General features: G+C 35.1%; 3 protein-coding genes across 4 annotated transcripts; 2 read left to right on the top strand and 1 right to left on the bottom strand.

The window, feature by feature from the left end:
* Positions 1 to 2,781: 2,781 nt before the first annotated feature.
* On the top strand, positions 2,782 to 5,525 carry LOC140879107 (uncharacterized). The gene is made up of 4 exons (XM_073282752.1): positions 2,782 to 3,098; positions 3,437 to 4,427; positions 4,526 to 5,224; positions 5,457 to 5,525. The coding sequence occupies exons 1-4, from the start codon at positions 2,782 to 2,784 to the stop codon at positions 5,523 to 5,525; spliced, it is 2,076 nt and encodes a 691-aa protein (XP_073138853.1).
* A 10,384-nt stretch (positions 5,526 to 15,909) lies between these two features.
* On the top strand, positions 15,910 to 20,655 carry LOC140882329 (uncharacterized). 2 transcript variants are annotated; one of them, XM_073288274.1, is made up of 9 exons: positions 15,910 to 16,293; positions 16,867 to 16,929; positions 17,059 to 17,154; positions 17,936 to 17,983; positions 19,259 to 19,330; positions 19,483 to 19,541; positions 19,772 to 19,862; positions 19,982 to 20,143; positions 20,326 to 20,655. In XM_073288274.1, the coding sequence occupies exons 1-8, from the start codon at positions 15,991 to 15,993 to the stop codon at positions 20,126 to 20,128; spliced, it is 879 nt and encodes a 292-aa protein (XP_073144375.1). In that variant the 5' UTR covers positions 15,910 to 15,990; the 3' UTR covers positions 20,129 to 20,143; positions 20,326 to 20,655. The 2 variants fall into 2 exon arrangements, with proteins under 2 accessions (XP_073144375.1, XP_073144374.1); XM_073288273.1 differs by having other exon boundaries at positions 19,982 to 20,146.
* Positions 20,656 to 21,039: 384 nt separating this feature from the next.
* Positions 21,040 to 26,037, bottom strand: LOC140879366 (calreticulin-3-like). Its single transcript, XM_073283046.1, has 14 exons — positions 25,916 to 26,037; positions 25,427 to 25,534; positions 24,718 to 24,910; positions 23,977 to 24,235; positions 23,689 to 23,745; positions 23,556 to 23,603; positions 22,704 to 22,790; positions 22,550 to 22,607; positions 22,401 to 22,468; positions 22,215 to 22,307; positions 22,058 to 22,114; positions 21,873 to 21,974; positions 21,424 to 21,453; positions 21,040 to 21,333 (listed from the first exon to the last, which is right to left on the bottom strand). Exons 1-14 carry the CDS (start codon positions 26,019 to 26,021, stop codon positions 21,322 to 21,324), a joined length of 1,278 nt encoding a protein of 425 aa, XP_073139147.1. The 5' UTR covers positions 26,022 to 26,037; the 3' UTR covers positions 21,040 to 21,321.
* Between the last annotated feature and the right edge of the window lie 430 nt (positions 26,038 to 26,467).

Here is a 26,467-nt window from a genome sequence, read left to right as displayed (position 1 = left end):
ATTGGATTGAAATAAATTTATTTTATTATGATATGTTTAGTATAAAAATATATAATTATAGTTTTTTTGTCTAATAATCATTAATTAATTACAAGTTGATAAATTTTAACTTGTGAGAATATTTTTTTTGTCTTAAATATTATCAATATATATTTGAAATTTAATTTAATGATTTTTTAAAATTTTAAAATTTTTAGTTTAATAAATTTAAAAATATTTAATTTTTGGCGGGCCCAACGAGTCTAACCCAAATTGAATCTACCGGATTCGCAGGGTGGGGCGGGGCGGGTCCACAGGGAGACGGGGCGGATTTCAAGTTTAGCCAAACCCACCCCAGACTCGCTCTGTTGCCATCCCTAAGAGGGATTGAAATGACTCAACGATCATCTTCATGAACAAAGACAAATTGAAAGGCATGTCATACCACGATATAGTTGATAATTTTGTTTCAAAACACATGAAAAGAATGCATTTTTAGTAATATTGATTATTGAATAAATTATTTAAAAAATTATGTAAAATGTTTTTTCTGATGTGTAGCTTCTTCTATTGCATATTTTGATTTAGTTAGTTTTTTTTAATGATATATTCGAGTTTTCAAGTTAATGAAAAATTATTCATATTTTTAGTTTCGCTCGGAGCCCCATTTTTCTTAGAACCACCTTGCTCCGCCGAACAATTTTGTGAAGCACCATGAATCACGTAGTGTCCTTACCATAAATTACTTAACGGTAAGTTAAGATCAATATGGTGTGTAAGATGGAAAAGTCGATAGAATTGAAGATACAATTATTAGAACCGATAGGTATATATCTCTGACTTGTTTAATTTTAAGTATAATAATCAAATTAAATTAAATGAATATTAGGCTAAATCCATTAAAAAGGATCCGTTATTTTATAAGCCCATAAAGGGCCCAATTACTTGGAAAACCCATTGAGATATTTCATAAATACCTCGAATTTCTCTCCGTTGGACCCAAGTGAATTTTAGTTTTAAAAGCACTTTATTATTAATTATATTTTGGAAGTTGATCGCTGACTTGGATATTGGAGCGTTTCGCCGGATAATCCTCAGTTACTGTAACATATGTTCGTAAAGTATATGACAGCCCGAAGAAAACCATTAAAACATGAGATCATTCAAGTATTTGCTAATCTGATTTGGTGGACTATCCAAATCCCGTCATTCCAAATAGTCATTTTTATAGTCCACATAAAAAAAACAAATCAATATGATCATAAAATAAGTATGTCTCAATAAATATGCACATATGCCTTATGGCAATTGATGTGGTTTTCATAAACCGAGTGCCTAGTTTAACAAGATAGATGGGTGGGCTTGGTTAACAGACCGGGGCTAAAGGGATTATAAGGTGAGTAGTGAACTGGTTTTATAGACCTTGGGCTGAGACAGTTATTCCGCAATTTCAGAGTATTAGTCACGATCTGTATCGTGGATGATTAAGCTGGCCATGTTCCCGTGTTGTGGGTGACCAGACCGGGACAACACGGTTAAAAATTTAACAAATATTCCTCTAAATTACACACTTGAGGGTCTTTCATCATAAGAGTACTTGTAGTACTTTTAATATATTTATTTTTAATATTAAAATTTTATAGCCTTAAATTATGGGAGAATTTGTGATAAATCCCTCATAGCAAACTCGAATTCATCCCCAGTCCCCGTTTCAGACATTATTTGTTCTCAATCCCTAACAAAAGCCTACTCTTTGTTTGAACTCCCTATTTGGTTAAGTTTACAAAAATGCCCCTAAAATGATTTATGAAAAAAAAAAACAGGATTGTTCCACTGTAATCGTTATTTTCTCTCTGTTTTTTCTTCTTGATTCTCCTCTCCCAAATCTTTTCTTCTCTCAATCTTAAACGTTTAATCCATCAACCAAAGTCACAGATCTGTGTTTACTCGGGTAATGTTAAAGATCTACATTGACGTGGGTTGAGGGAATTTCCCATCTTTGTGCTGAAACGGAAATTTTCACATATTTGCAAGTTAGTTTTTAGATTAGAAATCTTATAAATTTGGAGTGAATAAATGATTGTCACGGCTTGATGTATGACTTACAAATTTAAAATGTTGAATTGATGGAATTGTTTGAGATTTTTTATGATTATAGAGGTGGTGTTGAATTTCCGGGCATCGCGTTTGTTTTACAGATTAGCTTACTAATATCAATTTTCACGTTTGTTGCTGGGAATGCAGTTCATTTCACGAGTTTTTGTGATAGATTAGCTTATATTTCGTATTGTTCTCGATTATAATGTTTTAATTCTAAATTTTGGGGTTTTAGTTCTATACTATTACATTTATACTGTGATTTAATTTAGTAGACTTAAAATCTAGTATTCTGAATTTGAAATTTTGTACTGTTTATGTGTAATATATGATGAAAGAATATATTATTACTTCGATTTATTGTATTGAAGAGCATTCCCCTTTTGTAGTTTGAGAATGAAGTTTTACAGACTAGCTTACCAATATCAATTTTTACGTCTGTTGCTGGGAATGCAGTTCATTTTATGAGCATTTGTGATATATAAGCATATATTTCGTATTATTCTCGATTATAATGTTTTAATTCTTAATTTTGGGGTTTTAGTTCAGTACTATTACATTTATATTGTGATTTAAATTATTTGAATTAAAATCTAGTATTCTGAATTTGTTATTTTGTACTGTTTGTGTGTAATATATGATGAAAAAATATATTATTGCTTCGATTTATTGTATTGAAGAGCATGCTCCTTTTGTAGTTTGAGGATGGAATCTGGAAGTGGTCCTTGCAATCTTTCATTTTTGGGTTGCTGTAAATTCAAGAAGCAGCTGTTTGTCATATCAATTTTCACTGGTTGTAGCTTGACGGATGTTTTTTCTAGTCTGAGCAAAAAATGTGCAGAAATATCTCCGGAATCCAATATGCTTCAATACGTAGCTCCACTGCATAAGATGCTTGTGTCTTTGAATGATGATGATGATGTCCTTAATATGATTCATATTCATATGTGTGTAAAGCTTACGACGATTGAATTGAGGGCAGAGAAAAGAAATGAGCAGTTCAACAACTTGAATGATGGGAGGTAAAATTCATTTACTTATTATTAAACGTATATTTTCATTCTCCTATTTCGATATGTTTAGTAACATGTTTAATATAAAAAATTAAAGGTAAAATATTGTAGATTGCTTTGTATAAATTATCAATTAGTTGCTTGAAACCAAGATTTATTTTTAGTCATTATCAATTTGTTTTTGTGGTTATTGTTCTTTTTTATCTTATTAAATGTAAATTAAACTGTAAGGGTTTATGAGGAAGACACGCAGTCGAAGAGTGACAACGAGGTTGAACAGCTCCCTTGCATTTGTTTTTGTGGTTATTGTTCTTTTTTATCTTATTAAATGTAAATTAAACTGTAAGGGTTTATGAGGAAGACACGCAGTCGAAGAGTGACAACGAGGTTGAACAGCTCCCTTGCGCCAATACTATAGATGCCTGGATTAATTGTATTCATGGTGTAGGACAAACATTCAAGGGTGCTGGTGAATTTAGGAATTATTTGAAAAACTTTTCTGTTGCCACAAGACGTTCATTTATGTATGTAAAAAATGACAGCGAGAAGGTAATTGTGATTTGTAGTGAAAAGAGCTGCGGTTGGAGAATTTATGCTTCGAAACATAAAAGAGACAATCTATTTGCCATCAGAAAATGTAAACTGCAACATAATTGTGGTGAGAATAATCTACGTAGCAGAGGGCATCCTAGAGCCGATGCCTATTGGATAGCGAATGTTGTGAAAGAAAAATTGAGAGGGGAGCCCTCTTATCGTCCGTGTACAATGCAGATGGACTTGCAAAGAGATTTCGGGGTAGAGTTAGAATACCGCAAAGTGTGGAAGGGTAAAGAGTTGGCGATGCATGATATTCATGGCACAGATGAAGGATGCTATGATAGATTAAGATGGTATTATGATGCTATTAAAAATACTAATCCTGGTAGTGTTGTAGAGTGTGAGATTGAACCTTTGACTAAAAAATTCAGACGGTTGTTCATTTGTTTTCATGCATGTGTCGTCGGTTTTGTTAGTGGTTGTAGGCCATTGATATTTTTGGATGGTACTCATATAAAGAATAAGTATAAAGGATGCATCTTAGTTGCTGTGTCGAAAGATGCGAACGATGATCTTTTCACAATTGCTTATGCCATAGTAGATGCGGAGAATGATGCGAACTGGGATTGGTTTTGTTATCATTTGAGTCGTGTGCTCCTTTACTATCAATGCATTCCATTCGACGAGTTCACATTTTTCTCGGACAGACATCCCAGTATCATCAAGGCAGTGAATCAAGTATTTGTTGGGAGTCACCATGCTTATTGTTTGAGACATTTAGTGGATAATTTCGTTAAGCAGGTAAATTCCAAATTACGAATCCTTGAGCAATTTTTCTTTAAATTTCTCATACTATCTGATAATTTTAAGCTGGATCTAAATTTTTATTAATTTTTTAGGTGTTGAGAAGTTATCCCAGACATAACAAAAAACATTGGTCTTTGGTATTCAAGAAAGCTGCGTATGCTCCGTCTTTTCAAGAGTACGAGCAACATATAAACAATATATTAGAGTCAATGCCACTTGCCAGAGGGTTTATTGTAAATTCTGATCCACAGAGTTGGGCCAATGCATTGTTTGTTGGCAATAGATGGGGTGTTATAAATAACAATATAGCCGAGTGTTGGAATAGTTGGGTTAGGCCAGCTCGTCATCTGCCTATTGTTGCTATGGTTGATCACATACGTGTGCAGATAATGAAAATGATGCACCGACGACGTGAATCAACTCTGTTCATGACCAAGGAATTAAGTCCAAGAAAAGAAAAGTCTGTTGTAAGCACATATATGGAATCTCGAACATTAAGAGTTCAGCGGTCGTGTGATTGGAAGTTTGAGGTTGTTGATGGTAAAAAGTCATTTGCCGTGGATTTAGTGGATATGACTTGTTCATGCAGAGTTTGGCAGATCAATAAGATTCCGTGCAAGCACGCCATTTCTGCCATTGAGACAAAATCTCTGTCTGTGTATGATTTTTGTGACAAGTATTTCAAGATCGAATCGTATCGCGCTGCGTACAAAGGACATATTAATCATATCCCAACCTTTGACATCAGTGAGTCATGTGTTGCTGAATTCGATACAATCCAAGCTCCTTCTGTGCGTAGTCAGCCCGGTCTCAGAAAGACGAAGAGAATACCATCGCAAGTTAATACACGTGTCTCAACATGTGGTCGTTGTCATGCTAGAGGACACAATAGACGCAGTTGCAAGGAACCTATAGAGTAGATGTAATCGTTTAAAAATATGATGTTTCAATTATTGGTTATTAGCATAACTTTTTAACAGAATTTATTCAAAACTTAATCTTGACTGTTCAAAAAATATGCAGGGGCAAGCGATTACTGGAAGCTGGTTGGAGCATGAAATTTCCCTCGAAAAGGCACACACGTTCGAGTGAAAGCATTGCTGGATTGCGCTTGGTTTGAGGCTTTTGTGGAACCATCTGCTGTCACATTTTAACTTGAGCTGGGGTCATAGTGTAGTTAAGTGTATTGTGTTGTCTTAAGTTTTTCTGAAACCAACTCTCTGTTTGTGGTAAACAAATATATAATGTTTGAATTTGAGAAATGATATTTGTCATTACTTTTCAGTGGACGATGCCTTCTCAGTTAACTAATCAAATAAGTCGTTGCTTTACATTTTGAAATGGCAAGTGCTAAGTGATATGTATTTCGTACAACTTGTATTTAATATGGAATAAAGCTGCATAAAATTGGAACTTAATGTCGGATTATTACAATACACAACGCTACAAGTAATATTAGCACAAGAACGAAACATGTGCAACCAAAGCAACAACATATTCCTATAATATGATCGTGTACTGATGCACTAGTAGGCTGGTTGTGTAGCGCCTCAGAGGACGAATGCTCGTTAAGCTTGTAATTCAACTGTTCCGTTGAATCATGGACGGAGGAGGAGTCAGAATGTTGAGGCATTGAATACACGCAGCTCTCTTTACCTTGCTTACTTGTGTTTGGTTTCAACTTTGACGATTTCTGAAGAGATTCACCGTGATAATCATCGTACCAGAAAAAGCAATTTTGATGTTGCAGCTCACGAGGACAGAGGTAATACAACTCCCCAGGGCGGGTCGAACGTGGTCCGGCTCTTTGTAATATCATTTCTCCAAAACCACATATACATTGTGGTGCAATCTTCATTTCTATTGTGCTAGATCTTGAGAATTGAAATTTTATTTCGAAAAGCAAAACCCTAACCAAACTGAAACCAAGAAGCTAATGGAAGAGACGAAGTGTACCGACAAAGCTTAATAATGAGGGGGTAGGTGGTGGTCAAAGTATTTGATTGGTCAATGTCCACTAAAGTAGTGTGTTGCTCGTGGCCCACAATGTGTGTCATGCAGCATATTGTACCATCTTGGAGCATGTTCACAAGGACAAATCATATTGTGCAGTATTTCGGGATGATTATTCTCAATTTATATGTAATTGTTCTACATAATAGACATTTTGATCCAAAGACACTTCCAATAGGGGAGTGTGATCCTCATGTCACACAATGGTTGTCCTACAATCAGAACGAATTGTTCTCGATTAAGTTATGATTATCCCATTATTGTTTACTAGTTGTGCTCGATCTCAGAGTATCGTGTTATTATAGATGAGTGAAATTATACCAAGTGAAAGTCCACAAATTGGTGTATTAGACGAGAAACAATCACATCAAACAACTCTCAAGTTTGGAATTCAAACAATATACCACAATAGTATACAATGGTTGTTAGTGGACATCCACAAATGGTGAATTATCAATGTATTCCTCCTACACCATAGACAAAGTGGGGCACAAGCCATTACAAGACAAACACTTGGGTGATGGTTCCATCAATCTCTATAGATTGAAATATCCTCTTCACTTGTGTCATGCAGCGTATTATACCATCTTGGAGCATGTTCACAAGGAAAAATCATATTGTGCCGTATTTCGGGAGGATTATTCTCAATTTATATGTAATTGTTCTACATAACTGACATTTTGATCCAAAAACACTTCCAATAGGAGAGTGAGATCCTCATGTCACACAATGGTTGTCCTACAATCAGAACGAATTATTCTCTATTAAGTGACGATTATCCCATTATTGTTTACTAGTTGTGCTCGATCTCAGAGTCTCGTGTTATTATAGATGAGTGGAATTATACCAAGTGGAAGTCCACAAATTGGTGTATTAGACGAGAAACAATCACATCAAACAACTCTCAAGTTTGGAATTCGAAAAATATACCACAATAGTATACATTGGTTGTTAGTGGACATCCACAAATGGTGAATTATCAATGTATTCCTCCTATACCATAGACAAAGTGGGGCATAAGCCATTACAAGACAAACACTTGGGTGATGGTTCCACCAATCTCTATAGATTGAAATATCCTCTTCACTTGTGTCATGCAGCGTATTGTACAATCTTGGAGCATGTTCACAAGGACAAATCATATTGTGCCGTATTTCGGGAGGATTATTCTCAATTTATATGTAATTGTTCTACATAACTGACATTTTGATCCAAAGACACTTTCACTAGGAAAGTGTAATCCTCATGGCCCACAATGTATGTCCTACAATCAGAACGAATTGTTCTCGATTAAATAATATTTATTCCATCCATGCGTACTAGTTGTGCTCGATCTCTCACTGACTTGTTTTTAAAGATGAGTGGAATTAGAGTAAATGATAGTCCTTAAAGACGAGAAAACATCATATTAAACAAGTAATGAGTTTGGATTTCGGATAATATAGCCATATTATATACATTGGGTGACAATGGACATCCACAAATGGTGCTCTCATTGGGTCATGATCAATGTCTCTCTCCTACACCTTAGACAATGTAGAGCACAATACATTACTAGACAAACACTTGGGTGATGGTTCCACTAATCTCTAAGGATTGAACACACCTCACTTGTGTCATGCAGTGTATTATATGATTTTGGTGCATGTTAACATGGACATGCCTTATTGTTCCTCATATGGAAAAGATTATTCTTCATAATTCAAAGATTGTTCCTAATACATGACATTTTGATCCAAAGACACTTTCAGTAGAAAAGTGTAATCCTCATGGCCCACAATGTATGTCCTACAATCAGAACGAATTGTTCTCGATTAAATAATATTTATCCCATCCATGCGTACTAGTTGTGCTCGATCTCTCACTGACTTGTTTTTAAAGATGAGTGGAATTAGAGTAAATGATAGTCCTTAAAGACGAGAAAACATCAAATTAAACAAGTAATGAGTTTGGATTTCGGACAATATAGCCATATTATATACATTGGGTGGCAATGGACATCCACAAATGGTGCTCTCATTGGGTCATGATCAATGTCTCTCTCCTACACCTTAGACAATGTAGAGCACAATACATTACTAGACAAACACTTGGGTGATGGTTCCACTAATCTCTAAGGATTGAACACACCTCTCCACTTATGTCATGCAGTGTATTATATGATTTTGGTGCATGTTAACATGGACATGCCTTATTGTTCCTCATATGGAAAAGATTATTCTTCATAATTCAAAGATTGTTCCTAATACATGACATTTTGATCCAAAGACACTTTCAGTAGGAAAGTGTAATCCTCATGGCCCACAATGTATGTCCTACAATCAGAACGAATTGTTCTCGATTAAATAATATTTATCCCATCCATGCGTAATAGTTGTGCTCGATCTCTCACTGACTTATTTTTAAAGATGAGTGGAATTAGAGTAAATGATTGTCCTTAAAGACGAGAAAAAATCATATTAAACAAGTGTTTGTCCTACAATTGGAACACTTGGGTGATGGTTCCACCAATCTCTAAGGATTGAACACTCCTCTCCACTTGTGTCATGCACCGTATTGTACCATATTGGAGTGGAACACTTGGGTGATGGTTCCAAATTCATATTGGATTGTTCTACATAACTGACATTTTGATCCTAAGATACTTCCACTAGGGGAGTGTGATAAAATACTTGCAGCCAGTCGAGCACGATATGTGTCCATCTTCACTGTATTATGATATTCCCACATCTCAGCCGAGTCACGGGCTAGACACTCTACCCACATGCATGCAAAAACACCACAATCAATTTATATGTAATTATTGGAGCATGTTCACAAGGACAAATCATATTGTGCCGTATTTCGGGAGGATTATTCTTAATTTATATGTAATTGTTCTACATAACTGACATTTTGATCCAAAGACACTTCCAATAGGAGAGTGAGATCCTCATGTCACACAATGTATGTCCTACAATCAGAACGAATTGTTCTCGATTAAGTTATGATTATCCCATTATTGTTTACTAGTTGTGCTCGATCTCAGAGTCTCGTGTTATTATAGAAGAGTGAAATTATACCAAGTGGAAGTCCACAAATTGGTGTCTTAGACTAGAATAAATCACATCAAGCAACTCTCAAGTATGAAATTCGGAAAATATACCACAATAGTATACATTGGTTGTTAGTGGACATCCAAAAATGGTGAATTATCAATGTATTCCTTCTACACCATAGACAAAGTGGGGCACAATTTTTAAACATACTCACATACTGTATCTCCATAAACCATAAAAGCATACAAAGACTATACATGTTAATCAAAGTTGTTTTTCAGCATTCCCCTTTTGTGACATAAAATACTTGCAGCCAGTCTTGCACGATAGGTGTCCATCTTCACAGTATTTTGATATGTTCACATTTCATCTGAGTCACGGGCTAGACACTCTACCCACATGCATGCATAAACACCACAGTCAAGTGTTTCACCTTGATGACGCATACGTTCCCTCAACACAGCGGAGTCGGGTATGATGAAATTTGAATGATGACGAACCCAACAAACCAAAAAACGTGCCTTCAAAGATAAATATTATCAAAACACATTTATACAATTCACATAACATGACACAACGAAAACTCACCAACGTTCTACATGCCCCTAGGCTGAACGAATCGGGAAGTGAATTCCACATTTTGAACACCCCTTCCTTTGCGTGAAACACTAGCAGAAACCAATGCGCTCTGCTATTGATTGGAAAAATGAGGTATTTGCATCTCTTAAACAAATCACCATTCATTTTCTGCAAAAATAACTTTGAGGCAGAAGAGAGTCGCGAAAAAAAGGAGTCGTAATCATTATTTTGAACCTTCATTTTTTTCCCAAATTTTTTGAGGTGCTCAAACAATTCTGCCTGCAAATGAAAGAACAAGAAAAATGAAAAACTAACTCAAGTGTATAGTATATCAAACGTAAAATATTAAAATTTTACTAACCTGCACCAAAGTGTCCATGCAAAATATTTCATTTCCATTATCCACACTGAATTTTTCCATCATCCGCATTTGAACATTTATAATCTCATGACTAACAAGCTTACCAAACAAGAAATCACAGAAAACGGACCCTGGTAAATGGACAATTCCGTCTAGCCAAACATCAACACTACAAGAAAATACAAATTATTTTGTATTAAAAAAATATCCCAAAAAAAGATTAAAATTAATACACGATCTTTCAGATAGAAAGTCATACGCTATGTCATCACTCAAAAGATATTCTTTCAACAATTTTTTCTCTTCGTCAGTGGCTTCTTCATGTCCACATAAATCTGTTCTACCTTGATATTCACCAGTCCAAGCCTTACTCAAGTCGTTATCAGGTAGCTCCTCAACATCAATTACTTTATTTGCCTACGTCAGAATACACAAAGATGATAAAAAACAATAAAGATTTCCACGAATTAAAATATAGGACTTCAATATCAAATAATCAAGGTTAAAGGAAGGTTTCTATCAAAGTTAAACCTTTTTTCTTCCCTTCCTCTTTGGCGTGGTACTGGGTGGAGTCACAAACATTGACGGTTTTCTTTTCTTTACCCGATCACCCCTCGTTCTGACATTATCGACAATAGAAGATTGAAAATTAATGATTTCCTCAACCTTCTCAGAATTATCGTCAGTCTCGTCCACCCCACCACTTTTGTCAGAAGTATCCTCATCAATACGACTTTCAACCACGTTGGTTGAAATATCACCCGCAGAAACATTATTCTCTTTAACCACTTTTGTTATAATATTATCCAACAACTTATCAATCTCATTCAGATCTTCACTACTACCGTCACATGATCCGTTAAGAGAATTCTCTCCATCAGCTTTGCTTTTTTTCATTCCCATGTCACCACTTTCTTCATTTTTATCCCTCCCAAGCTCAGCACCAACAACACCTTTTCCATCCCCCAAGTCATCAACACCTATACTTTCTTTCATCTCAAACTCGATACCAGCCACACCCTTTCCCTTACCCAATCCGTCAGCACATACATCTTTACCCTTCTTCAATTCACCAATATCTGAAATTTTTGTCTCAACCAATTTCTGAACAACCTCACCTTTTGCATTCAAATTTTCAGATAAATCAACACAATTGTTGACAGGCACATCTACAAAATCATTTAAATTACCCCATAGGTCATGACTCGCACTCAACTCCTCTTGCTCATCGGTTTCATTCATTCCATCAGCAGCGTCATCAACACTCAGATCATTATCAACTACAATGTCCTTGCCTTTGCGATTTCGAGCAAATTCTTTCTCCAAATCCAGATTTTCTTTCAAATCAAACAGCTTCCTCTTAGCGTCAACTCTCTCACGTTTCAGCTGCGCACAAGTTCTTTTCAACATTTTAATCTCAGCAATTTGTTTATTCACAATTTTTTCTAGTTCACAATTATCTCTGCTGCCTCCTTGTTCCTTTGAAACCGGAAGCAACAACTACAACAACAAAGAAGTTAATGAAGAATATTTCTTATTTTTAAAACGTGAAATGAAGGATGCTACTCAAATTACCTTGTTCTCCAACAACATTTCCTCTTCAAGAAAGGGATGAATCGACAAAACCTGATCCAAAAACAAATATATATCATGCAAACCTCCAGCATTCGAAATATGATTAGTAAAAAAGAAGATACCTTGGTTGACGATATGGCATCAAAAGCCACTTCAGCTTTCACAGCATCCAACTTGATCTTGCTTTTTTCGAAACGAAACAGGCGGGGGCATATATGAACACCACAAGGAACGGCTAATGACGGCACTCTTTCATAGAACCAAGCCTAAGCAAAAAATCATATAAGTAAACAAATTCAACAAATTAATAGCACAATAACTCAGATAATTATATACTAACCATCAAACCAGCCGTGCAACCATCCAAATACAATTTACTCGCTTGATTGTCCAATTCTCGGTATAAAAACCTAAACGCAACATCTCCCCATCCAAACTCAAAAAAAGTGCTCAGTTCATCAATATAGGGAAAGATAAAAGCAGGAGTAATGTAATTACCAGTCGAGAATATTACATAATTAAATATGAACAAAATGAACATTCGAACAAAGTCATCAATGTCAGCTTCGACATTACTACTCGCAAGGAAAACAATCTTCTTTTTTATAACGATCCTATGAGTGTTGCTTATTTTCCCTCCGAAATGCCGAGACAGAAAGCTTGATTCAAGCTTGAGGTCCAGATCAACTTGTTGACCTCTCTGATGCAAACCAAGCACGATTGAGAAGTCTCTTGATGTGAAAGGAATGGAAATATCGCCACCAACAATGAACGAGCATGAAGGACTATCAAATCTTTTAAACAGATAGTCAACCCTGCCACTACTCATAGGTAGAACAGGCATGTCTATCCATTTACAGAATGGAGTTTCTTTTATTCTGCTCATTTGTTCATTCCCTATGACCACCTTCAACTCCTCCATTATTTTTTTACAATAGGCGGGAGAACATCGAGTAAATATAACCTTGCCACTTTTGATCGACTCAAAATCATCACATATTTTCTCTTCATCAGCCATTTCTAATATTTAAAAATCATTACAAAAATTTTACATTATAAAAATAACAGAATGGAATATTGCATGGAAAAGAACAAAAACTTCAAATTTGGGAACAATTGGATACTTTTATACAGAAATTTATCAATTGTCTTCAACAATATAATATTATTGAATATATATTCAATAAATCACAAACATCACAACAACATAACAATATAGAATTCATTTACGAAGATTCTTCAAAAATAATTTCAAGAACAAAACCCTAAAAATTGGGGATAAATAATTTAAACTGAGGAACTGTCAAAATTAAATACAAAATTTAGAAATAATGATGCGAATGTTTCGACAAATATATGCAAACAAGAACGGTACTAAGACAATTGAGCCACGAAACCCTAAAAATAATGGAAACACATAAATATTAAAGATTCTTACAATGAGGACCAAATTATTCCTCTAAACAAACAATTTTTCTCAGTTACTCGAGAAACTAATCATATATAGCGGCCAATTTAACAAATTTAAAACATGGTTCATCTATTTTTGATTTTTTCGACTTCTTCACCGTGCTAGATTTCTTTTCCTTCCGAACTCTAGAAGCTCTTTCAACTGACTTATCTTTTGAGTGTCTGCTTCGTCTAGTCAATGGTGCCATTTTCTGATCTCAAAAACTTGTCGCAAAAGATCACTGCTTTCCTGCGGGAAGAATCGGTTGGGTGAAGGAGGGAAACTACCGATCGTCCCTGTTTTCTTGTTTTTTGTTTATTTGAAAAATAAAGTGAGGGATAGTGTTGGGTGTTTAAATAAATTTTAGGGGCATTTTTGTAAACTGACCCAAATAGGGAGTTGTAACAAATAGCAGCCTTATGTCAGGGATTTAGAACAAATAATTGCTGACTTAGGGACTGAGGAGGAATTTATGTTTACTAGTAGGGATTTATCACAAATTTGCTGTTTTTTTTTTTACATGAAAACTTGTAAATTTTTATTCAAATAAAGTCAAGTTCCAATTTCCAAAGCTTTCCATCCAACACGGAAAATTCCCAACTTCCTAGACAAATGGAAAAGGAGGAAAAAGAAGCAACAAGAGCTACGTTATGATTTATGAGCTACGAAATTCGTCGTTCGCTTGATGTGTATGTGCGAGCCATGTAGATCTTCATTAGCTCATGTGAATGCTTGCATCGAAGTTAACGGATCAGAAAAAACTCGTAATCGTTTAATTTTTTTTTCATATGCAAAAACCAAACCTAATTCATGTATCACCCATAGTTCAGCTTCCATCACATATTGTAGTGCTGGATTTCCTTTCAAAGATGCACAAAATTGAAATCAGGCCGGACCTGGTATGAGGCGAGTGAGTCCACAGCCTCAGGCGCAGGTCCAAAAGAGGGCCCAAAAAATATATACAATAGTATTATTATTGTATATGACCCATAAAATTTTTTAATTATTGCAACTTTTCCAAAACAGGCCCAAGTTCGGGAGAGCCCAAAACAAATATATATTTTCCATTATTATTTATACATTATATAGTTTTTCATCGCACAGTCCCAGATCATTCAAGTTTGTTCCTTATCATTGAAGATTTTAAACTCCTTGCTCATGATGTTTCTTCTTGTTCTTTTGTGTTTGTCAGAAGATCAGCGAATCAGGCCGCCCACACTCTTGCTAGGGGGACTGCTTCTATGTCTGATCTAATAGAATTAAGTTTCTATCCTCCTACTACTGTAATTTCTCATGTACTTGTTTTAGATTTGGCTGATTTATAAAATCATCTTGCTTTTCAAAAAAAAAAAAAAATTCTACGGTCAGTGTTGAAAGATCCTCTTTGATAATTTTAATAATTGAAATATTAATTTGAGGGACCCAAATTTTAAGTTCGACTCAGGCCCTAAAACTCATAAGTACGGCACTGATTGAAATATATATCTGCGTAGTGAATAATATTATTTTTTTCTCTATAATCTCTCCCTATATATAAAGAATCTCCCCCTTAGACACCATTTTTTAAATTGCCGAAATTGCCCTTATGTAATATAAATATTATAATTTTATTTTTATTTGTTTTTTTTATATTTCAAATTTTCATAATTTTCTCAACTAAACATTGTAGATAAGATAAATTGATAAAAAAAAATTAAATTTATTTTTATATTATTTTATAAATGTTAAAAAATAAATTTAAATATTATTTAAAAAATATTATTTATATATAACATACAATATTAAATATATTGCATGATTTTATACACACGCAATGCGTGTTCGATTATGCTAGTATTTATTAAACCTGACTCATGTATAATGGGAAAATTCGAAGCTACATAGGTGTATTAACCCTTCTGCAGTTTGGTGGATCTTGATTGGTCCATAATAGATGTGGGATCCACATAATTTTGCATGTGTGGCCAACTGATGGCCACACATCTACAGTGATTATCTCACTGTAGGATCGAAGTTTCATGTATAATGATCAGATTGACCTGTTGCAATATAAATCAAACTCAAATTGACATATACACTAATCATATCGCAACTAAACTACGTGCAAATATTAACAGAAATGTAAAAATAAACAAAAATGGGAGAAATACTTGCACAACAAATTATTTGGAAAAGCAGTCGTGTAAGTTTCAAGAGTTCCATTAATAATAATAATATATTATTATTTATTAACTTTGTAATTTTTTTTAATTTTAAAGATTATTAGTGTTAGGCAAATTATTATTATTAATTTATTTCATATTATTATTATATATTAATGTCACTATGTTTTTATATATATAGGATTCAATTTAGATAATTAAACATTTCCAAAAAAATAGATAATTAAAAATATATTTGTTTGATCGAAATATAAAAATAAATAAATAAATAAAATTTCTTCTCTGATCGATGTTTCTTAACGAGACGAGATTGGAGTTCAAAAGCAGTGTACTGTGTGTGAATCATCATCGAACCCTCGATTGATTCGATTTAGCGGCCATGAAATCAATCGTGCTATCCATAATTCTCTTCCTGTGGATTACGAATTCTTCCGGGTTCCATTCCGATGAGCTCCTCTTAGACGATGAAGAGTTTGGGATCGAGGGCGGCCGATCTCCTGACCCGGTTGGCGCTACCCGACCCGTTTCTCAGCCCCCTTCTGCCCGCCAGCGATCGCTGGATTCCAGTTCGGATCCGGACTCCAAAATCCAGTTCACCCTCGAGCACGCCTTTGGGGAGTCCGAGTTCTCACCCGCGGGAACTTTCTCGGCTCGGCTCAGGACGTGGTCTCATGGTGGTGTGGTACTGTTACTGAATACACTTGTGCATTAGTTCGTTTTTTGTTCAGTAACTGGTTCATTGATGTATGTAGGTCGAAAAGATTGTGTTTTTAGCTAAAACAATAATTAAGGAAACATATTTACTCATTGATGGAAAAGCATCTGATTAATAATTGGGATTTGGGGATAAATTATTGTCAAATAACTTATTGGAAGGATGCTGAAACAGTTCTGCTAGTCCTAAGACAAGCACTGGAATCAGGTGCAGTGTTTTGTGGCGTCTATCTCTTGTTCACATGATACTGATATTTGTATGTTTTTTGGGATGCAAAAGAAGTTATCCCTTTGGCATGATTTAGATTAATTGTGAGCTACTCATTAGCACCATTTTGATCCTTTATATATTTTGTGACTTTGTTCAAAAGTTATATGAGAAATTGATTATGAATAGCTGCCAAATATTTTTAATTTAACTAGTATAAAAAATTATGCCCTGTTGATGGCAGTTAGCAACATCAATTGTTTGTAACACACTTGTAAAGAGTTTTCATATTGTTTCTGGGGATGAACATTAACTTTAAGTTATATTTGACAGACACTCACAAAGCTCCGGTTCTCGAGGGACGTCTTCACTGAGAAGCATAAAGTGGATTTCAAAGTAAACCCATGTTGCAATTCTGGTCTCTATGACTCAGATTTGAGTGTTACCTTTGAATTTTCAACTGTTCGAATTTCAGATTTTTTCTTCTCACTGGGTGTGATGACACTTTGTGAAATAATATTGCAGAGACTTTTGGAAGAAGATGAATTTTATAGGATAAGATTACCATCTAACTTGCTGAACACTCCTGAAAGAGACTATGTTTTCTCTTCTGTTAAGGCGGTGAGTTTGCAAATGAATTTGTGTTTACTACTGGAATGATTTTTACTCGTGTGCATGTTGGAGCGTGCGGTATGAATTTTTTATTGATATTTAATCGGGCAAGTTCCACTCATAGTTTTTTACCAGCGTGTTGAGGTTGGAATTTTAAGTGTTGCCGCATGCCGTAGTTGTATCTGCTCTTTTTGTTTTTGGACAGGTTCTAAGATATAGGTTAAGGGTACATCCAGCTGTAGTGACTTTTGATCTTCATTATTTTTTATACGTCTGTTTATTTCCTGGCAATTTCTAGTTGAGAATGCCATACATTAAAAGAGATTTCACTTTGTTTTTGAAAAGTGAAAATGAAGTAGCAGTTTTTCTCTTAGTTCTAGTGGAAGTCATATTAATGCCTTAGACCTGAATCTGGGTGCTCTATTAATGACATCGAGTTCTTAGTCTTTCATGTTACAACACGTCATCCAGATTCTGTGGATGAACCTTTTATGGAAAATAAACATTATGAAATTACCTTTGATACTGCAGCAATAAACACTCTACATTTTAGCTGGTATTTTAGAGTTCCACGTGCAATAGCATGAATAATCCATTATAAATATGCTGACCTGATTTGTCATTGTGTAATCCTAAGCTTGAAATGATAGCATGAGTAATCCACATATTATAAATATGCTGACCTGATTTGTCATTGCGTAATCCTAAGCTTGAAATGATTATTTCGTTGCCTTTATCTGTATTTAGTATTCGTGGTATTGTTCTATTTACTGTTCTGGTTGGCTTGCAGAGATGTCTTATTCGGGATACTTTGGATGAGCATTTTGTCATACACATGGTAATAATTTCCTGAACCATTTCTGTGGTGAACATGCTGTACAACTGTAACTGAATTTTAGGTTATCTCATGTATGCATGAATCTCATTGGTTGAAACTTTTGTTGACATGCATGTTGGTTTGTTCAATTCAGAGTTGAAATATTCCCATTTCCTCCACTTTCCTGAAATGTTATCAGGAAGAGATTGAAATTATTACCGTTGACTCTAGGTCATATGAAAGTTCCAAAGTTATAAAAGAGACAAAAAACAAAGACTTCGGGATTAAATATGGCTCCATTTTCTTCACTATCACCTCGATGGTCATTTCATTAATCACCTGAATCACTCCCCATGCCCTCCTTGTGACTAACTAGCAACTTCGTATTCCCTATTTTTCTACTTCTGATCCACCCTTCCCTCTGGTCGGCACAATAGGATTGTAGGAATCATATTATTCATCATGTAGTACTTGAAAGACTTTGATAGAAGGAATTGTCGTAAACTTCGCGATGGATGTTATGTTCATTACCATTTGTGTCATGCCCAAAAAATCGGAATACATACATTTGGGCTTATAATACTCTATGTTTACGATGTTCTCCTTTTTCACAACTGTTCAATCCTTGTGCTAACAAATAAAGCAATTTTGAAATTTCCTATAAAGTACTTGGTTCACTTACTTTCTTGGTGCATGAATTTTGAAGTCATTGCTCTGATAATTGATCGAGAAACAAAACAATTTATGCTGACCAACTCACCAAATAACTTAGGGTGATTTTGGATACAAAAGCTTGTAGCGTAAAAAAGCACTTAAATAACTCTAGTTTTCTAACGTGCTTTTATTTTTATTTTTTTAAAAAAACAGAAATGGTTTTAACGTTTGGATAAATGTTGAAAAGCGTTATTTTTTTTAAAAATCAAATAGAAGTAGTAGGCGCAGAAGCCAAAAAGCCAAAATTTCTGGTTTTAAAAAAACACAAATAAGTGTTTTTTTAAAAACAGTTTTTATAATCAAACGCCTAAGTTTTTAAGAAAAACACTTTTTTTAATTAAAAAAACATACTCCTAAAAAAATGCTTTTCTTTGGTGGGTTTCCGTAACCAAACGCACTCTTAGTTAATTTGATCTGTATGAAGTCCTCACAAATAACTCGAGCGAGGCATTAATATATGAAATCAACCATTTTATCTAGGGTGAAGTATTGGCTATTTGATCATTAAGTACTCTGTCTTTTCTTGTTTGTCCAAGGAGTATCTCTCGATATTATTGTTTTGAGACTTGGTATGGATGACAGGAAGGTGTGAATATATTGGCTGTTAATTATGGTTCTCCAGGGTCGTGCCAGTATCCCCGCCCATTGAAATTGGTAAGCCTGTCCTGACAGATAGTTAAATATGTTGGTTACGTTCCATTTGTTTCCATGTATTCTTCTATATACTTCACAAGTTTCTGCTGGTTACTTGGGGCTTGTCCTATATTATGTTACTTATTGTGGCTTTGTACTTGCTAATTTATCAGCCTTCAAAGTGGTCTTTTAAGTCTCATACAGTCTTGAAGAGCAGTGACATGGCCCCTAGGTAATTTCTCTTTGGCTTGTCCTTTTAGATTTTTGTGTGATATGTATTTTATTTAAAAGAATGATCCCTATGTATTTCCAGTTTATTTTCGGAGCCGTGTGGTGGTTGGGAATTATTATGTGCCAAGTGCTCAAAAATTTTTTGCCAATGAGCTAATTTATCCAAGTATTGTATAGTTCTAAAATAAGCCTAGCCATCCTGGAGTAATTGGAATCAATATCTTGAAGCAGGACTCCAGTATTTACAGAAGCAGCAGCTGTTGGTGAAGATGGAGAAGGTGAAGAAATGAAGCAACCAGAGAGGTCCTTCTGGGCAAAATACGTGAGTTTCACACTGACACACTCCTTTTTATGTTGCTATTTAATTTTCCCCTTATCTTCACGTTAGTGCTTAATGTGGATACAGATACTCTGTAAATGCTAATTTCATTGTTTTCTCAGTGGATGTATTTGATCCCTCTTGGGCTCATCGTCATGAATGCCATGACTCAAGCCATGAACATGCCCGAGGAACAAGCTAATGGGCAACCAGCCTCACAGCAGGCGATTACCGGACGGGGTCAGACCGCTGCAGTGCGAAGAAGATGACCTATTCTTGCAAATGTGGTACCTACTTAATTAAGTTTACTTTAAACTTGATATCTTAGCACATAGCTCGACCTTTCATCCGTTAATCTCATTGCTTTATCACCGTGGCGCAATACAATGATCCGAAGCTTTTCTTAAAACTACAAGAAGCCCATCCTCGGTTCAAATGATTGCTGATTGTGTTTCTGTCACCGCAGGTTGTTTCAGGCAGCTGGCTTCTTGATAACGACTTTCTTGACTGGCACGAGAGAGCTGTTATATAAAGAACTAGTGGGCGATTTCTGTAAGAGGCTTCGCCATGTTTGTTATAAGTGAACTGACCATATTTTTGGCAGCCCCAAACACATCTGAAATTGTATCAATGCCTTTCTTTACAAGAAATGTTGCAAGTGCAAGTGAATTTATACTTACACGAGATATGGGGCTCTGCCCTGGATTACTTCTGCCCTATTTGATTATTTGACTTGTTATTTCAGATTCCATAGCAATTTGTTGTGCAAAATCAGGGAGCCTATGCACCTTTCTCAGTTATGTTACTACTGATTTTTTGGGTCGAATGGACGTTGAAAAGATAAAATCACATCGTGGTTATTATACTATATACCTATTCTATACATAATACTATAACAGCGACAAAATAGTTTCTTGATATAATTTTTAAAATCTCCAAAATATTTTTCTTTATTTGAAACATAAAATGTAAATAAAAAAAACTTAAAAAAAAAATCGTGAAATGCATAAATTTACATTTTCAATTGTAATTGTAATTGTAATTGTAATTTTTATTCTTAAAATAGAAAAAGTATTGATTAAAAAAATTCGACCAGACAAACACGCGCGAGGCTAGTTTAAACTTTAAAATAAAACATTGATAGGATTTCCTTCATTCATCGCTTCATCTTCACAAATCAGACACGTCATTTACTCATTTGTCAAAACATATATATGGAGCAAAACTTTGGAATTTGATTTCGAACATAAGATCTGAATTGCCAAAAATAAAAACAAAAACAAAAACACCACCAAATTAAAAGTTAACCACGAACATGCAGCTGCATAATGATACCACTCAGACACAAACCTATATTTAGATTGCATTGACTAAAAATACAAGACAATTTATTGTTTTCTGCACTTGAATACAACATAATGGCAAAACAGCATGGGAGTGAATTGTTGGTCCCAGCCCTATCTCAAAGTTCGTCCTGCAAAAGATGAAAAACAAGACTTCAGTCCAGTTCGCAAAACTACACATCAAACAAGTCCAACGGAATGGACAAGCCGAGTCAACTCACATGGTAATCGTCCATGTCATCATAGTGATGCTGCAAGAACCAAAATGGCATGGTAAGTTACTAGAGGTACTTATTTAGCACATGAACATGAAGAACGAACAAGACTGAAACCCCAGGAGGAAAATGGCACTAACTACGCTACCAACATGTCGAATGGAATATAGAGATACACTGATACACAGATAAATAAGCATAAAACATAAGGTGTTATTTAAAAAGGATGCAATATCAAAGAATCTAGGAGCTCTGGATGAAGGTTAAAGAAAAGGAAACTTTGCATATGATTGCTCTTGAAAAAATGAGCTCTTAATTACCCGGCGGCACCTAACAAATTTCAATAAAGAGAATTAATATTTATGAAAGATAATGTGTTATCATACAGCTCAGGTCAAGGAAAGAGAGATGGGGTGTATGTCACATTGAACAGCTTGAGCAAGAGAGACGCTTACCTTCCTGTATCTGTCTTTGTAGCGTTCCTTGTCGCGATACCTTCGATCATGGCCTCTTTCTCTTCTCCTTTTTTCACCTTCCTCTCTCGCTCTTTGAGCTTCCTGCACAAAATGACAAAAATACAGGTAAGGTCTCCATCGATCAATTCAAAACATAAGAAGTAAGCCATGGTTTTGATCAAAACCTCGTCTTCTTTTGCTTTTCTCACTTTTTCTGCTTCTTCAAAGGCTTCTTTTTCGATCTATATTTATCAGAAAAACGACATAAAACAGTGGAGAAAAAGAAGTTAGATGGCTTGCGACCACAAGAAGTTTCTTAGTTAAATAGGAGCAGAAGCCAACCTCCCTATTGGAAAATACTTCCTCGACTACTTTCTTTGCATATTCAGGATCATCACAAACTAAAACATTGTCATAAACAGATCCTGCTTTCACCTGACAAATTTGAAAAACGAAACCCCCATCAAAATAAGAACACGAAAGATGTTATTTTGCCGAACATTTACGGATCGACCTGTTAAGTCCCACCTGCCAAACTTCGATCCCGACATACTTGATGGGCTTTAGAACATATAAATCAGGATCATCTTCAAAATCTGACAAAAAGAAAACCAATATTCAGAGAGAATTTTGGAACGATACTCAAATTGCAGCCACTTGTTTACCATACTCCATACCAGGATTATCAATCCAAGGGATCTTCCACTTTCCTTTATAATTAGGATTCTTGATTTTCTGTCTCATGAAAGAGTCATCATTGCGTGTGAGTGCTATCATGAACATTCAAAGCAATAGTTTTGATTAAAATCAATAATATTCAAAGCATGTTACCTTGCGCTTCCACGGTCCCTTGTAGGCAGGATTTGGAATTTTGGCCGCTTTCCATATTCCATCCTCTTCTTCGTCCCAGTCAGCTGGCTGCTCATGAAAAACAAATAATCGTACGGTACATAGCAATCTTATCTTTCTGATTTGCTAGAAGCTTGCAACAATATTCAATAGCAATCAAACTCGAGAGTAATCATTTTCATTAACTAAGTTGGAAGCATGCTACAAGTTTGTTGAAACCAAAGCCTTGGGCTATGTTTGGGATACATATGAATGCTATTTCAAACAATATATCATCAAAATGCATCATTGAATGGGAGAATGTATGTATGTTTGTGTTTGGAAGGAAAAACATCGTATCATTACCATGTGTTGAGTTATTAACGTTTTTCTAATATTACGTAATCAGTGCAAAGTTTGAAAACATAACATAATAATAAAATTAATTTTTAAAAGTGATGTAAAATTGAACATAAAATAATGATTGCGAGAACGAGGCGAAATGTGTTTTTTTGGAAAGGATTTGAACCTCATGTATGATTGGTTGGTAATGTTTCTAGGAATTATCTCCAGAAAACATTTCCAAGAAAGTAAACAAAAGTAGTCGTGACATCTAGGATGCTTTTGGATGAATTGACTCGGATCAACTAAGTACTTTGAATCAAAGAATTTGAAATTTTCAACTTTTATAAAATGCCTCGCATCTTAGGTTACGAATATATTGGATTGAAAGATAAATTTGAACCTCTCGATTTTTCCTTGTTGTCAAACATACATTATAGGCATTGATGGTGGATTTCAAATCCGTATATCTCAAATTCAAGCATCCAAAGGCGGACTTTGCAGATATATTACCTTCTTTGCCTTTGGATCAGGTATCTCCCGAGTAATGGAATCATATCCCTGTGATTTTAACATATGTATTAAACAGAGAGCATAAAACATTATAAACAACTGAAAACATGCTATACGCTGCAAATCGCAATACCTCAGGTTTGACATCGTTTGGATTTTCAATGTATTCTCTATCATCCCAATCTGCAGGCTAAAGACACGTATCAAAAAATCAGAGTACTGTCTAACTACATAATAATTCTTTTATTCATCTTCAAAAAACCCTGCACTCAACTCAAAAACAACTTTTAATTTGAACTGTAGTGCATAAAAAATCTTCAGCCTAATTTCACAAAGAGATTAATACATCGCTAAAAAGCAACTTAGAATCGATGATAAACTATTTGGTTTGATTAAGACAGGGAGGATTATAGGATGATACCCTTTTTGCTGTCACTTGTTTAATTTTTCTCGGCGGTAGGATGTCCCAGTCCGTATACATGCTGCCAGAGTCTCTTTCTCGACCATCAATCAGGATGCTATATGATGCATCCGGTCGAAGAATGAATGTGTAAAAATGGGTTAATTTGTCTGTTTCACATTGCAGGTCCTTCTTGATGGGGTAATTTTGACCCTGATAGGATAGTATGACATGAAGTTTCTTCGTCTGCGTGCCACAGATATCAGGTCCAAACATCAAACTGCAGAGAAAAAAAATTCTAAACAATTAGAGAGCAACAAGGGAATTCCTGGAAAGGTACCGCGGAAGAATTTCCTCCATAGGAAAGTACCCTTTGGCAGGTTTATTATTCAAACAAAGTTAAGACAAGGAGCGTGGTGGTTATTTGTAGCAATCCTGTGAAACATTGGAGATGGACAACTTGATATGGCATTTGAACAACCACCAACATCAATATAGAACCAATGGAAGACAGCAAAAATTATGTTCACTTTGCGGTGTAGTTATCCGAATAATGGATTTTTTTTTCAAAATAACCAATCATCCATTAAGTGAAATAGTGTGTTGACGACATCGACGTGGCTAATGAAGATGAGTATGATAATCCCGTTTGATAAAATTTTGATACACTTGGGTATGTATGATATGATGTCGAGCAACAAGCAGAGCCATTTCATCAACTTTACAGAAACCGAGACCGGAGACACAAAGAACTTCATATACCTGTAAGGTGTATCACCGCCAAATTTCTTTTGATTAACATAACCAGATAGAAGCTTTATGTAACCTCCACCGCATTCTATGTCCTGCTCAAGTCTAATGGAATATTGGACAACCAGGGTTCTATTCTTATTGTTGAATTCGGGTATCTTAGCCGATATGGCAGTATGCCTAGAGTCAATCGCCGTTTGAATGCCTGAAAGGAATCAGAGTAATCTCAAAGGGATCTAATTTGAAACAAGCTATTTACGAACTTCCAGATGCGTGGAAAAAACAAATCATCACGTACATTGTTAACTGATTTTTCACATAGATACAGTTCTATAACGAAACAGCAATCTTAATCTTCTTGGTCACACCTTCGAGGTTGAAATGCTGGTAGATGATCTCAAACACAAGCACACACAAAAAAAAATCCAAACTGCAGAGGAGCCACACAAACTTAAGTGGGGGTCAATTCTCAAAGTAGTGCAGATTTTTCACTGCCTTATTTGTTGCGCTGATGAAAGAAACCATGAACCAAGGCATGATATGAAGGGTCAAATCTCTAAAAACATGTTATACAAGTGACACTAGCAGCTACCAAAAACAACTTCACGTACGGTACAATCACATTGAGAGTAGATAATTTAAATTTTAGAAAGTTGAACCATAATATTTTCCTGGAAATGTAATACTAGCATAGCAAGAATATTGTAGAGGAGAACCAAACCTTTATCATCCGGATCACCGTTCCACTTCCCCGCTGTGTGCTTAAAAGAACCAGCTTTTCCTTCACTCCTCTTCCAATCCGACTTCACCCACCTACTCTGCCACCCATCTTTTCCACAAGAAAATCCCACAAAAACACAAGTTAACATTTTCAACAGCACTCACTCACACCGCCCAACAGATTAAACGAAAGGGACCAAACAAACTTCACTACAAGAATCCCACCACAAATCAAAATAATACACAACCAAAAAAGTAACTGCAAAAAGCACATTTCTTGAATCTTGCAAGAACTACCCAGTTCGTCAAAAATAACTGGTTTTTTCATTACAGATGGAACCCAAAATAAGCTAAAAAGCAAATTTGCAGACAGTTTCTAATCAAGTAACACATACTTTTTTTTAAAAAAAAAAACCTTCAACTAGATTTCAGTTCAAACCCAAGCAGAAAGTCGAAAAACATCAAACAAGATTGAAGAAGCTCAGCATACCATCAAAACGCTCCTCGAAAATGATTTCAGCAAACGAAGAGCTGATGAGTAGAAATATGGCTCCAAGCGTTACCAAATTTGCCAATAATGGCCGTTTATGCGCCATTTTGGTACGATGAGCAAGTAGCAGCATAGCGGAGCTAATTATAGAAATTAGTTTTACATTTTGACCCTTGTATTGTACAATAATTACGGTCAACCCCAGTTTAAATTGGTTTAATGACTTTTGAGATCTCCAATAAGCTTCCATTGTCACGTTGGATGGACCAATGAGAATTCACTTTATAAAATCATTGTGCAACACATTGTCTCATATTTTTCATATATATATATATATATATATATATATATAAAAGAGTATGTCTCTTGTTAGACATTTCATCAATCATCTACATGTTTACAATAAAAAACAATATTTTTAATATTAAAAGTAGTAAATTATCACAGGTGACTCAATTTAAAGATCCGTCTAAAAAATTTACCACTTATACCGTCTCAGATGAGATTTTGTGTACATAAAATTACCTAAAACATAAATTTTATAAAAAAAAT

Source organism: Henckelia pumila, chromosome 2, assembly GCF_033568475.1.
Source record: "Henckelia pumila isolate YLH828 chromosome 2, ASM3356847v2, whole genome shotgun sequence".
NCBI lineage: Eukaryota > Viridiplantae > Streptophyta > Magnoliopsida > Lamiales > Gesneriaceae > Henckelia > Henckelia pumila.
This window is presented reverse-complemented; position numbering and strand designations above follow the sequence as displayed.